Source organism: Cyclopterus lumpus, chromosome 17 (assembly GCF_009769545.1).
Source record: "Cyclopterus lumpus isolate fCycLum1 chromosome 17, fCycLum1.pri, whole genome shotgun sequence".
Taxonomy (NCBI): Eukaryota; Metazoa; Chordata; class Actinopteri; order Perciformes; family Cyclopteridae; genus Cyclopterus; species Cyclopterus lumpus.
Window position 1 is genome coordinate 19,213,573 of NC_046982.1, and position 13,954 is coordinate 19,227,526.

The 13,954-nt window shown below is 39.2% G+C and overlaps 1 protein-coding gene across 1 annotated transcript; it reads right to left on the reverse strand.

Annotated features, from left to right (window-relative positions):
• Positions 1-1,829: 1,829 nt before the first annotated feature.
• On the reverse strand, positions 1,830-10,276 carry stard3nl (STARD3 N-terminal like). Its single transcript, XM_034556344.1, has 9 exons — positions 10,060-10,276; positions 7,092-7,452; positions 5,904-5,981; positions 5,212-5,289; positions 4,560-4,613; positions 4,222-4,339; positions 3,545-3,643; positions 2,797-2,864; positions 1,830-2,691 (listed from the first exon to the last, which is right to left on the reverse strand). The coding sequence occupies exons 2-8, from the start codon at positions 7,284-7,286 to the stop codon at positions 2,800-2,802; spliced, it is 687 nt and encodes a 228-aa protein (XP_034412235.1). The 5' UTR covers positions 7,287-7,452; positions 10,060-10,276; the 3' UTR covers positions 1,830-2,691; positions 2,797-2,799.
• Positions 10,277-13,954: the final 3,678 nt, after the last annotated feature.

The window sequence follows — 13,954 nt, forward strand, 5'->3', positions numbered from 1 at the left end:
GCGGATTAATCCTCGTTCAGTGCTCTAGTCGGTATGTGTGGCAGCAGGACTTTGTATATAACAAGAATAAACAACTTGTTCGTGGTAAAGAAATAAGTCACCATTAAAAACACACCAGTGAGGCTCACTGGTGTGTTTTTAATGGAGTTCTGTGGCACAAGGGAAGCGTGTATATGTTAGGAGGAGAGGTTTTTGATGGTTTTCGGTCTTTTTAATTGGATTTGTTGACAATAAGGGGAATATATATATATATATATATATATATATATATATATATATATATATATATATATATATAAAATGTTTACCCTTTCAAGGCTTGATCCATGGCCTCGTTTAGTAGTGTGAAGGCGAAATGTGGTCCAACTCAGTGGGCTTTGACAAAGTGTTGTCAAATTAACATTTTATGTTTGTGTATTAATACTGTAAAACAATGTGTCAATTAGTGAGCTTCAGAACAAACAAACAGTACTTTTCTTTTAGTAGCTGCAACGATAATGGTCTGATTTTACATTTGGTAGCTCAAACATAATATTTTTGCAACATTTAAGCTGGGAAAAAAAAAGAAAGGAGATTAATTGTGTTTTAAGACCCAAAATGAAACGCTCACACACTTAAAATCAGTCACGCGTAGCGGCCTCGAGTATTTCACCCTCATGTTGTTGATTTTCTCTGAGCCCACTGACATTTGTGGACACCAGATTTGACAGCGTCTCTAGTTCTTTTGTGTTAATCCTTCTTCCGCCTCCTCTTTGTGTGCCGTGCAGTCGTTCCATGTAGTGTCGTGGCCTCGTTTCCAGACCGTGACTACAGACGAATACTCTGGATTCTGTATGAGCTTCTTCGGGCGGATGTAGGTTAGAATATTCTCAGTTTGACTTTCTTTTCTTTAAAGAAAAAAAATAGGAAAAACAATAAAAAATCAGTATTGTATTTATTTGAAAAAGGAACAGTGTGCGACGCTGATGAGAGGCAAACTGTAGATTTGTGGACACGCTTGTGTACAAAATGTCTTGGGTACTTGACTTCTGTCAATAAAGATGTGAACAAATAATAAAACGGTATTACAGAAACTGCTGGTTTATGGGTTTGATTCTCCGGACACATGTCATATTTGTAGTATGATACAGATGTCATAGTTCAGTATGACATAAAAGTAATGTTTTTCATAAACATGCCATGAAATGTCCTAACATATATAATGCAATGAAATGTCATGTTGTAAAAATGTCTAAAGAAATATGGTATAGTACATTAAAAGGTTATAGTCATTAAATTGTCATAGAAAAACGTTTTAAAGAGCCCTGGTATAGAACATTTCATAAAAATGTTATAGTAAGGCATAAAGATGTAATAAAAAAATAATGTATAGTATGACAAAACGTCCTACAGATATAGAAACAATGTATGTATATTTAGTCATTATGCAACACTGTTGCACAATGCACTGCTGTCGGAGCGACACAAAACAGTGTAGTTATTTTTTTTTTTAAAGTCACAATATAGCATTTCTAAAGTTAGTAAGTCGAAAGAAAATCCAAGCATAGTTTCTTGGAAAAGAGTAATATAATAGTCATAAGGTATAAAAACTGCAATAAAATGCCAGTATGCCTAAAAGGTAATAAAATCATAGTATATTACGTTGGAAAAAAAGTCAGAATAAAAAAAAAAAGTCCCAGTTAATATCACATTCTATTCTGATATGAATACTTTTACCCCAAATCAGCATTCACAATGCAGGACTTTTAAACTTTTGGTCATACTTCTCTTATTGGAGTTCAAAGATCGGATCACATGGGGAAAAAAAAAAAAAAAAAACTAAAACGACACAAGATTTCACATTTTAATGATTCCATGTTAGACAAGCTTTTCATAAAAACAAATCCACTCGGCTCGCAATGGCATGCATGAAGATACGCACATGTATTTTCATTTATTGATCATACCTTGAGCTCCGACTGCGTTCCATAGCAGCTTTTTTTGGGGCTCAGTGTGTACAGTCGCTACAGAGCAGCTCGAGCTTCACGTTGAAGTGCTCGTTCAGCATTAAAGTCAAATAATACTTCGCAGATGATGTTCTTCAAATCTCGACGCCGTAATGATTTTTCGCGCAAGCCGCTTCTCAGTTATTAAACGGCAGTTAAATATGAAATATTACTCCTCTCGTTTGCTTCGAGCGTCGTCCATTAGCGGTGACACTAGCTGAACAACAACAACAACAACAACAACAACAACATATTCCTTTACAGTGACTGAACCCAAGCGGGTGAAAAATTATCAGCAAATCAAATAAAAAAAAAAAGGCATCAATTACGTCGAGAAAGAATAATAAACGTTTTGTTTGTTCGAAGGTTTTTTGTTAAAAACACTTTACTGGGCCGACGCTGAAATACAACAAATCACATTCTTCTTCTCGGTGTAATATCCATGAATATCACTTCTCCTCGGCGCTCCAGAGTTTATTAAAACGTGAGGAGAACAGAAACCCAGAAAGTCAACAGGTCGTGATACGGAAGTTGCTTTTTGAGCGGCGCCGTCCCGGGTGCACATGCAGAAAGGCCGATTTTCAGAAACAGCGGTGCATTCGTGGCGATGAATGATTATACAAAGACTTGTTTTTTTTGGCAGAATGTGTAAGGCAGCATTTCCTCCTCAAGTAGCACAATAGGAGCAGGAAGGGAAGTGGAGATCCTGAGGAGAAAGAGAAAAGGAAAAAAAAAAGGATCAAAATGAGGCTCATGGCTGAACAGCGTCCTTAAAAAAAAGAAAGAAAAAGGAAGCCGCGTCGCTACCTACCCGCTAGATCACCTGCTGAATGAGCCCTTTTTCTGGCTCGTGTTTGTCATCCAGGTCGTCGTCGGAGTCTGAACAAGAGACAGAAACAAATCGGTGGGAAGACAATAAAAGGCAAACTGTCCTCTCTCCATCAGTAGGATGGGAGCCAGAGCCTTCAGTTATCAAGCTCCTCTTTTATGGAACCAGCTTCCACTTTCAGTCCGGGAGGCAGACACAGTCACCTCATTCAAGAATAGACTTAAGACTTTCCTGTTTGATAGTGCTTATAGTTAGGGCTGAATCAGGTTTGCCCTGGTCCAGCCCCTTGATATGCTGCTATAGGCTTATAGGCTGCTGGGGGATGTTTTAGGATACACTGAGCTCCTATCTCCTCTTCTCTCTCTCCTTATGGATGAATTTACATCTCTCCATTGCACATTATTAACTCTGCTTCCTCCCCGGAGTCGTTGTGACTTCACAGCTCAGAGGGTCCATTGGACCTGGCGGTGTCTGATGCCTGGTGGGCTGGCCCTCCTGCCATGGCCCTGCTGATATTGGGCTATATAAAATAAACTGAATTCAGTTTCTCCCTCGTCATTCATTCGTCATAGTTTCCGTGGACGGGAACCTCGTATCCGACAACCTGGACGGACACAACGACAACATCGGCACATCGGTCTCTCGCGGGCCTTTGAGAACGAGAGAGAGAGAGAGAGAGAGAGAGAGAGAGAGAGAGAGAGAGAGAGAGAGAGAGAGAGAGTTCACGGACCTGCCACGGACTCCGGAGGCGAGTAGAACTGCCCGTCGGATAAAGGACCCGGACACATGAGAGGCGCTCGATCGGCGGCCTCCACGATGGACTGATATCCTGAAACACAAGAAGGGCGGAGCCGTGAACGGGGAGACTGGACGCGGTCGCATTAAATGGTGGCAAATAATAATAATAATAATAATATTAATAATAATAATAATAGTAGGTGAAGAAAAAGGAGGGAAAAAAATGGCAGAGCAGTAATTGACCCTTGGCTAAGCCCCGCCCCCTGCTGCTACTACCTCAATGATGGAGCCCACACGGTCACTAACTTCACTCCATGAAGAAATATTGTGATTTCTTTTCTAGAAGGGTCTAAAATATGTGTTTGAAGGATTGAAAAACTAAAACACCTGGTGTATATTTCTCCATTAAGATGAGTTTACTTCAAAAATACTAAATACATGTCTGGGGATCTTTTGCAGCCGAATTTAAATAGTTTGCAGGATATTAAACCTTTGTTTCTTTATTATGCTTCTTTTCTTTTCATGGTTTGTTCAAAAGTAAGAAATGTAGTCCATGAATATGAGATACTAGTTATATATTTATATTTATTTTAGAGTATTGGTACTTTTAAGTAAAGAATAATCTAAATGCTTCTCCTCCTGGATAATGGCAGCATGACCGTGACTCACTGTTTTCGTCCTCGGCCTCCTGAGGCAGAACCTTGAAGTCGAGCAGCCAAGTTTCTATCCAGGCCAACACGAAGGAGATGATGGGCAGCAGGTACCCGAAGGCCCCCTGAGACAGCAGCTACACACACACACACACACACACACACACGCTTTAGTTTTCAGTAGACTCACTGTGGTACCTCATAAGATAAAAAAAAGGAAGAAAAATAAGAAATACAAATAAATCTCTGATAATTGAGATATACTAAGTTTTGACTGGGCATTCACATTTAAAGAAAATGAAATTAATTATAAACAATAATTATCACGGTGCCAAAAATGTGACATGTGACTCTCACCTTTGATAAAATGACTTTAACAATCAAGAAAGCACAGCTGACTGCAGTCGTGATCTGGAAAACAGGAAACACTGATTACTTTTACAATTAATTCACCAATTACAGTTGAACTGTTAGATATTCTGGTGTAATATTTATGTATAATAATGTATAATATTCAAGTTTTACTACTTTTAGATGGTTGTATTTTTAATGTTATTATTAAATGTGGAATGTTTAATCATCCTTATTTGTTACTATATTCTTTTTTTAATCATATTTAATAATTATACTCCACTTGTAGCTTGTATTTCTTAGCGTTATGCGTTTGTAAAGAAGATAGTAAATTGTTTTTAAAAAAAGAGCTACATAAATAAAGTTATTACCGTCGTTATTATGTCTGAACATTGGCTTTTTAAATGTTTTTCGATATGAATGAATGTAAGGCCCGTGAGGATGATAAAGTATATTGTATCTCAAATCAGTGGCAGATATAAGAACCGCTACACAGAAATAAAAGATAATTTGCATCCAGGTAAACAACAACAAAACTAAAATTAACTTTGATTAAAAGCTCATAGAAAGTAGGACTTTATCCCTCGGCAGCGCCCTCTGCTGGCACAAATAAAGAAACACTGCAGTCTTTTAAAAAAAAAAAAAAAAGAAAACTCACTGCGATGGCCCACCAGTGACGGAGCTTACAGACTGCGTAGGCCAGGATGAGAGAGGCGAACCGGAACACCGCCAGGAGCTGGGGGGAGGGGAGTGGTGGGGGGAGTGGGGGGGGGAGAGAGGGAGAGAGAGAGAGAGAGAGAAAAAAGGAGGGAGTAAACATTTAGGGAATGATTAAAGAAAGAGGAAGAAGCGACGACAGGAGAACAAATAACACCAGAGAAATGGAGAAGGAAGAAAGGAGGGAAACCAAAAGGTGGAAGCAGTAGAGTAAGAGGACGTGTGATAAAGATAAGAGAAAGAACAATAAAACACGACAATGAATCATTTGAATATGGTCTTCCGATAGAGCACCTCCCACCCCAAAAGTACAAAATATACATGTATTAGAATCTGAATTTAATAGATCCCAGGATTCCCTCATGCATTTCCATTGGAATAATATAACGTAGACTCATTTATTTATTAACTTATGTAAATGTGTAAATTCATTATACATATTTAGAGGCCTAATAGATTTGTTCACCAAGTTTTCTTCAGTTAAAAAAAAAAATATCTATGTATATATTTTATGTGTGTAAAAACATTACAATAATTGATTGACTTATTTCCTTTTTCCCTCTCTCCTCCTGCACGTTCCTCTGGTCACAGTTGTGCATAAAAGGAGGACACAGTCGCACCAAAAAAACTTACAAAGATGTCGAAGAAGGAGGCGCGGTAGTTGTAGTGCAGGACTTCTTTCTCCAGCTGCTTCTGAATGCCGCCGTTCACCTGCCAAACACAAAGAACTGGTGAGAACACTCAAATGTGTTTATTAAAATGATTTGATGGGGAAATCCTGCACGAAATCTTAAGAAGTAGACTTCACTGCAGCAACATGAACTATTTAAATAGCTCTTTACGTTATTAGTTGGGATTCATATATGTGTATACGTATATATACATAAACATATGCGTATATATATATATAATTTTATTTATATTATATATATATACACATTTATACATATACACACACATACATATATAAATACATATATATATATACACACATATACATAAATAAATATATATACACATGTATGCACACACACACACACACACACACACACACACACACACACACACACACACACACACACACACACACACACACACACACACACACACACACACACACACACACACACACACACACACACACACACACACACACACACACACACACACACACACACACACACACACACAGGAGAGCAGGAGAGCAGGAGAGCAGGCCGCTACAAAAGGCCTCACCCGACTGGATGGAGCTCATTCAGCTGCCTCGTCGGCTCCTCTGTGGTCATCGGTATGAAAGGAATGAATTGTCTGGGCAGGAGGTGCCACTTGGTATGCAATGAACTATGATGCTTTTATCTTTAGTTTAATTCTCATGCGGGGACTCAGTAAACAATCGAATCACTGAGATGTGCACACACAAGAGAACTGAGGGTCATATTTATATTATATATATATATATATATATATATAAATAAAGATTTATGTACGTGAGCAGAGTTACTGTTCAACACATAAAGTTCCTCCAAATACAGTTATACAGACAGTGTGTGTGTGTGTGTGTGTGTGTGTGTCTGTGTGTGTGTCTGTGTTTGCTGAAACTGGAGCGTTCTGGGAATGTGCGCCGCAGTAAAATCACTTCCTCCTTCAGGGCTCAACGTGTTACGGGCCCACGGCCTTGATGTCATTCCTCCAGCAGCACCTGAACTGTTTCCGCTCGACACAATTCAAACAAAAACATTTGACAATGAAGCCGCCGCCGCGTGACCAGCTGTGGCTACGTCTTAGGGCAGTGTGTGTGTGTGTGTGTGGATAACGTCTTACATTGAGCTCTATGATCCAGAGCATGGTGATGAACAGGAAGTCAAAGGTGACGAAGAGGCAGAAGGTCCTCCTCACGTCCGAGATGCACTTCTTCTCCCCGGCTTCGCACGACTCCACCCTCGGGTAGGTGTTGATGGAGCCCATCCCCCTGCCGGTCAGCCGGGAATCGGCGCTGCTGCTGCATCGGCTGTCCATCTTTGGCCACGCACCCAACACCACCACCCAACACCACCACTACCCTGAGCCGGGCCAGCCCCGCCCACTGGTCAACAGAAGGTGGCGTCAGAGGAGGCGGGTCATTGGTGCAGGACGGTTTAGTGGATGGGGACTCGCTCTGTGGAGGTCGATGTCATCACTGCATCTGCAGGGGGGGGGGACAAGAGGTACAAAATCATGATTCATCCACTGCACACTGAAGAAAGTGAAACATTTGGAGCCGGCTACGTTCCCGTTATCGGACAAAAACCCGACTCCAGACGAAAGTAAACTTTGATCTGTGTCTGCCGAGCGACCATAAAACATTGTGATGCGTTTGTTTCAGGAACTAATTATTTGCCCTTTGATTACCAAAGTCTGGTTTATTTTGGTGATATCAACATCAAATATAAAACACGGTGTTGTTGTTGTTTTACAACGACGGTATTATAATCACATGATTAATAAATCAAATGGGGATTCTCCGCACAAAACGTTTGATCGATTCTACAATTTTTTCACTCTTGTTATGGACAAATTTAAGGGAACGCATGTTAAGAGAAAAAGGGCTGTGTTTATTGTCTCTAAATAACAATAAAAATGAGATACATACCCACATGTGTTTTGGGAGGAGGAGCCCACCTCGTAATATAAATATAATATATAATAAGATTAATTCAGAGTTAGTAGAATACAAGCTTTGAGTCACCACAGAGAAAATAGGAAGTTACGTAACATTTGATTTGAGTGTTGAAGAAAGCCAAAGCTGACATGACTTCTTTGTAATCTTTCCCTAAAAGCACAAATCTACTCCAGCCTCCTCTTTTCATGCAACGGGGATTTTTTATAAACGACACAAAACAATATTCCGGGAATTGGCTAAATGTTTTTTTTTTTTTTTAAAGTATTTCTATGGCAGAAAAAAAGAATAACATTTATGTTTATTTATTCCGTAAATCCCATGCGAGAGAGGATACTCAAGACATCTGCAAGTGCAACGAGAACGTGAGTAAAGCAACGTCACGAGGAGAGTGTCCGTCGTCAGAGACAATAATAACAAAGATAACAATAGATATTATAATATGTCATAGAGAACGAGCGGCTCTCACAGTGACACACAGCACCGGAAAACCAGTCTTCCTAGTTCAGAGTTGGAATGAGGAAACTTCTTAAAAGCTCAAGATGAATCGGATGACTGTAGGACAGAAATGCCCAACGTGCTCCTCCTCCTTCTTCTTCTTCTTTAACTACAAATTCGTACATATTGATATCAGACGGCATTACAATCGATGATCAGATCGATCACATGATCAGAGGATGTGCCGTGAAAAGAACTTGAACTAAATACAGAAGAGATGTAGAATCCTTCTGCAAAATCCACCAACTTCCTAATTTCTAATTATATGAGAGGGAGGAAGGAGAGGGTGAAGAGAGAGGGAGGGAGGAGAGGAGAGGAGAGGAGAGGGTGGAGAGGAGAGGGAGGAGAGGAGAGGAGAGGAAGGGTGGAGAGGGAGGAGAGGGAGGGAGGAGAGGAGAGGGAGGGAGGAGAGGAGAGGAGAGGAAGGGTGGAGAGGAAAGTTGGAGAGGGAGGAGAGGGAGGAGGGCGACACCAGAGCTTTAGACAATCAGTTCCTCGGCATGACCACCAGCCCATTCCTCATAAAATAATATATCTAATTGATTAGATTATGTTTCTTGACGCCGAATCGATTGATTATATTTGGTCACTTAAAAGGTTGACACACACACACACACACACACACACACACACACACACACACACACACACACACACACACACACACACACACACACACACACACACACACACACACACACACACACACACACACACACACACACACACACACACACACACACACACACACACACACACACGTCAGGTTTTTAGCTCTAGTTTGGTCTCCACATTTTCATCTTCACAATGGACCTTGAACACATCATGTGTGAAGAACATTCGGAGGAAAAACATATTATTCTACATGTCTCGTTTGCCTTCTTCCACACGTGAAGCCACAGAAACAGCTTTCTTTCACCGGTAAACATTATTTCCTGGTTTCGAGAAAAAAAAACTGTATGAGCTCTACTGTGAGATATCTCGAGGGGTTTTGTATTTCATTCATTCTAAAATGAGCCATAACCTCTGGCTGTCAAATCTAACTAGTAAAAGTACAAAAATAATCAAAATATACCAGGTTTTAGAATACCAGAAGTACAAGTACTAATTACGCAGAATGGCAGATTTCTAAATCATAAACTAGAAGTATGCATTAATGTATTCACCACTTAAATGTTGTTTAAGCGCATTACTAACCCGTGGTAATATATCATCATTTATCAGGTGAATTATATTTAGTATTCACAATATGAAGCGACAAAGTAACTACAGGTGTTTACGTAAATAATACTTGCCGAAGGTATTGACATCAAATGGAAATAAAGCATAAAGTACCTCGATATTTGATGTAGTACTTGTGTAAATGTACTTACTGCTAATGTCTCTGTGGGTGAGCGAGACATTCAATTAAATCTAGTCTGCACTTGACATTTCTGATTTGAGACGCAAAGTGCCTGAGGCAGAGAGGAGGCCAAACAACAACAACAACAACAACAACAACAACTACACTGTGGGTTCATTAGCACATATTGGAGCTGACCGGGACACCAGCACAAACCATGAACACAACATGGAGAAATGTCCAAGGCAGAAGCGATCAGCTGTCAGGTGCCACAATATAGCAGAGGTGTTTACCAGCAGCTCAAAACGTGACGTCACAACCAGCTCGTGGAGCCCGGCGCCGTCGTGTCGTCGTCCTCGCCGGTCAAAGTCGCTCCTTGTCGGGGTTCGAGTCGCTCCTGAATCGGCCCCTCGGAGAGGGTTCGGTCTGCAGGGTTCAACCTCAACGCAGCAGGCGAGTCATCCGTTTCCCCTTCTGCGAACTCGGGCCGGATGTCGGCAGCCGGAATATGAAGAGGGGGGGGGGGGGGGACGGAAAACACCAGTCGTGAAGGATTCTGGGATATGAAGTGTAGGAGCTGGAGCAACGGCTTTCTGGGTCCCCCTGGTGGCCAACATAAAATATAAAATGTAAAATGTAAAATATAAAATGTAAAATGTAAAATGTAAAATGTAAAATGTAAAATGTAAAATGTAAAATGTAAAATGTAAAATATAAAATATAAAATATAAAATGTAAAATATAAAATGTATTTATCTATTCATTCAGGTACTAGATATATTCTTAACTTTTGCCTACAGTTTGTGTTTGTCCGTTTGTTTGTTTTTCAATTGATTGATTTAATTCATTTTCCGGGAACAGTCCACATTAATCAACACAGTATGTATTTTTGTATTGATTTATTTGTTCTTTCATTAATTTGTTCTTTTATTCCTATTTTTAGACACATGGCACACACTGTACATGCAGACATCATGTACGTTTTTAACAAACGGAAAAAGAAAAACACGTGTGTGTTTTTGGTTGTCTGAACAAGACCTGCGATGAGTTGGATGAGAATTTACGAGCTTCATTAACAGCTTATTTTCTTTAATAATTCAAAATACAAAACTCCTTGTCTTTTTGTCGAGGGAAGCAGTGTGACGTGCTGTCTGATGGGATTTACACAGAAGCCATACAAGTCTGTTTCGCAAAGCAAAATGTTATCTGATTAGAAAAGGTCGGACTTCTTAACGGGGATGAACTCTGATCTCATCACGCGACATCAAAGGTTTCAGAGATCCCTTAATCAATGTTAAATAGCTTTCCCTCAACACAGAACTACAAAGGCAGAAACTTCATTAACTCAATATATATAGTCTAATTATTCAATGAAATAATTTTTTTACTTTCGCATAGCATTATAAAAATAATTCAACAATCCCATACGGGTGTCATGTTGCCCACATACTTTGTTCAGGTGTCCACTGTCGTATTTGTTTTACTATTAATTATATTAAACGGGATTTTTCATTGAAATGATGCCTTTGTATTAAATGGCGAATTCTGCCAAGTACACGCAACCCTTGGAAACACAGTACTTTTTCATGTACATTTCGGGAGGAAAACTCACTCCGTTATACTCTCACATTAGTTTCATTTTGTATTCATCAGCTTTGTATGAAACCCTGAAATGAAGACAAGAAGAAAATACTTTGTTCATGTTTGTTTATTCATCATGTAAACACTTTGTTCTCACATCCCATCAGTAAACTGTATGACTGTTGATTTATTTACACATTTACAAAACGTGGTGAAAACAAAAGATTACTTTGAAGTCTGGCGCTTTGTCTCCTAAAGCTCGTGTGGTGGAGAAACACAATTATAAATGCATCAATACAAATATTCATCAAACATTTAGGGCACAGTATTATTCCACTCCAGCTCTCTCTGCCTCTCGGTCCTTTCTGCTGCAGCTGAGACTGTGTCGTGGCCTTTGTGTTCATCCATTAAGCAGAGATAACAGATACACTGCTGATCAGTACGGCAGAAAATCTTCATCACCTCATCGTGAAGAGAGCAGATGTTCTCCTGGAGCTTGTTGGAGGGCTCCACCAGCTTGTGTTTCTTTAATGTTGGTGATTCAAAATGAGGCTGAAGGTGTTTCTCACAGTAAGAAGCCAGACACACCAGACAGGACTTGAAGGCCTTCAGTCTCTTCTTCAGTTGCTCCACTAAATCTACTCATGTGGTGTTTTTCATCAGAACAGGCCTCAGTGTGAAGGTCTGCCTACACTGGCTATTTATTTAATTCATGTTCATATCACTGATACTATTTTGAATATATAAATATTAAGTAGAATATACAATATATGTCCTTCAAGGCTCACCTTTAAAGATTATTAAAAAAACAGGAACAAATTGAAAATCATAAGATCATTGGATCATTCGGGACTACAGATAAAAAATAGCCTCTTGGCTAACTCTGGCGCATTTACAGAAATGTTTTTATTAATGTGCACTGTCCCTTATCAAATAAACCAAAGTAAACCATAACAATTGTCCTGGAGCTAAAACTAAATATAAGCAGCGCTTTTTTTTCTTTCAATAATTTTATTTTAAGTTTTTACAAGTTACACATTACCTCACATTACTAGACAACAAAACCAATAAATAAAAAAGACATAACAGCATAACAACCAACTATACGAACAATCAGACACGGACAGAAGAACACAGACATAAATCGAACATAAATCATCATCCTCCATATTGAACCTAATATAACAATTGTATTTATCTCATTCTTACCACCATTTTATTTTGAATTCATACAGGCCACTTGTCGAATGTCCCCCCCAAGGAAGATTATGTGCAACATGCACGCTACACAGGAAGCCAGGCACATCAACAACCAATGCTAAAAAGAAAAAGGGTACAACAGAATTGCAGATCAGAAAACTCTCTATTATGTCCGTCAAAACCATTAAATCTTAATAAATATAAATATTGCGGACCCATTCCTTCACAGAGTCACTTGGGTCCCATGTTTGCAAAGCCCCTTCGTATGGTTTCGGCATAGTCCTCGCCAATAAAATTCATAAATGGGTTCTGGACGGAAAAAAACCCTGTTCATGTCTTTTTTATCTCACAAACTTTTTTATACGCATGAAGTCTAATAGTTTTTCAAATCTGAAAATGGAGACCACCAAAGTTTTATACAAAACCAATAATGTATAAATATTTGTTTTAAAATGTACAAATACATAAATAAAACCTTGGTTCACAGTTAATCACACACAGCTGAAGCTGAACACAGAATAATCAGTCAGGAGTGAAAACAAGGACAAGTTTAAAGAGTCAAAGTACAGGTTTAGATAGATATATAGGTAGATAGGTAGATAGGTAGATAGGTAGATAGGTAAATAGGTAGATAGATAGATAGATAGATAGATAGGTAGATAGATAGATAGATAGATAGATAGATAGATAGATAGATAGATAGATAGATAGAGTACTTTATTCATCCCCAGGGGGAAATTGGTTAGTGAGACGGTGAGAGAAACCAAACGACTGTACTCTGAGAAACTCCAACAGCAGTTCTCAGTAAACGACTCTGCTTCTGTCTGAAAAGATCTCTGATTGATCAACTGCCAACATGAAGCTCCTCACTCCACTAACGACTTGTATGTAAAACCCTCTGAATGAATCCTCCTGTGTTTGAGAAAGACAAAGAGACATCCTGACACCAACGAGGACTCTCTCCCTCCTGGAGAGAGACGTTAACAAGTCAATTCAATTTGTTGTGTACAGCCCAACATCTCTAGTGGGGTAATATGATACTATGAGCTCTCATCATTTTGTGACACTGCGGGTTCCATTTTGATTACTTTCCGTGCTTTACTTTATACATTTAAACGAAACGCTAAAAGAAGCCTTCTTTCTATGTTACTAATACACTATGTCATAAGGCTCACTAGTCCTCATTGTTTCCAACTTTTTAAGTATCGGAATTTACACATTCTTTATGAGCAAGATAAAGTCAATAGTTATTTACACATTCTTCATTAGTACACAAGCTGCAGCATTCTGGATCAGCTGGAGAGATATAAGATACTTATTAGAGCAGCCTGATAATACGGAATTGCAGTAGCCTAGTCTAGTAGTAACACATTTTTCTGCATTGATTTGAAGTAAAATTACTTCAGT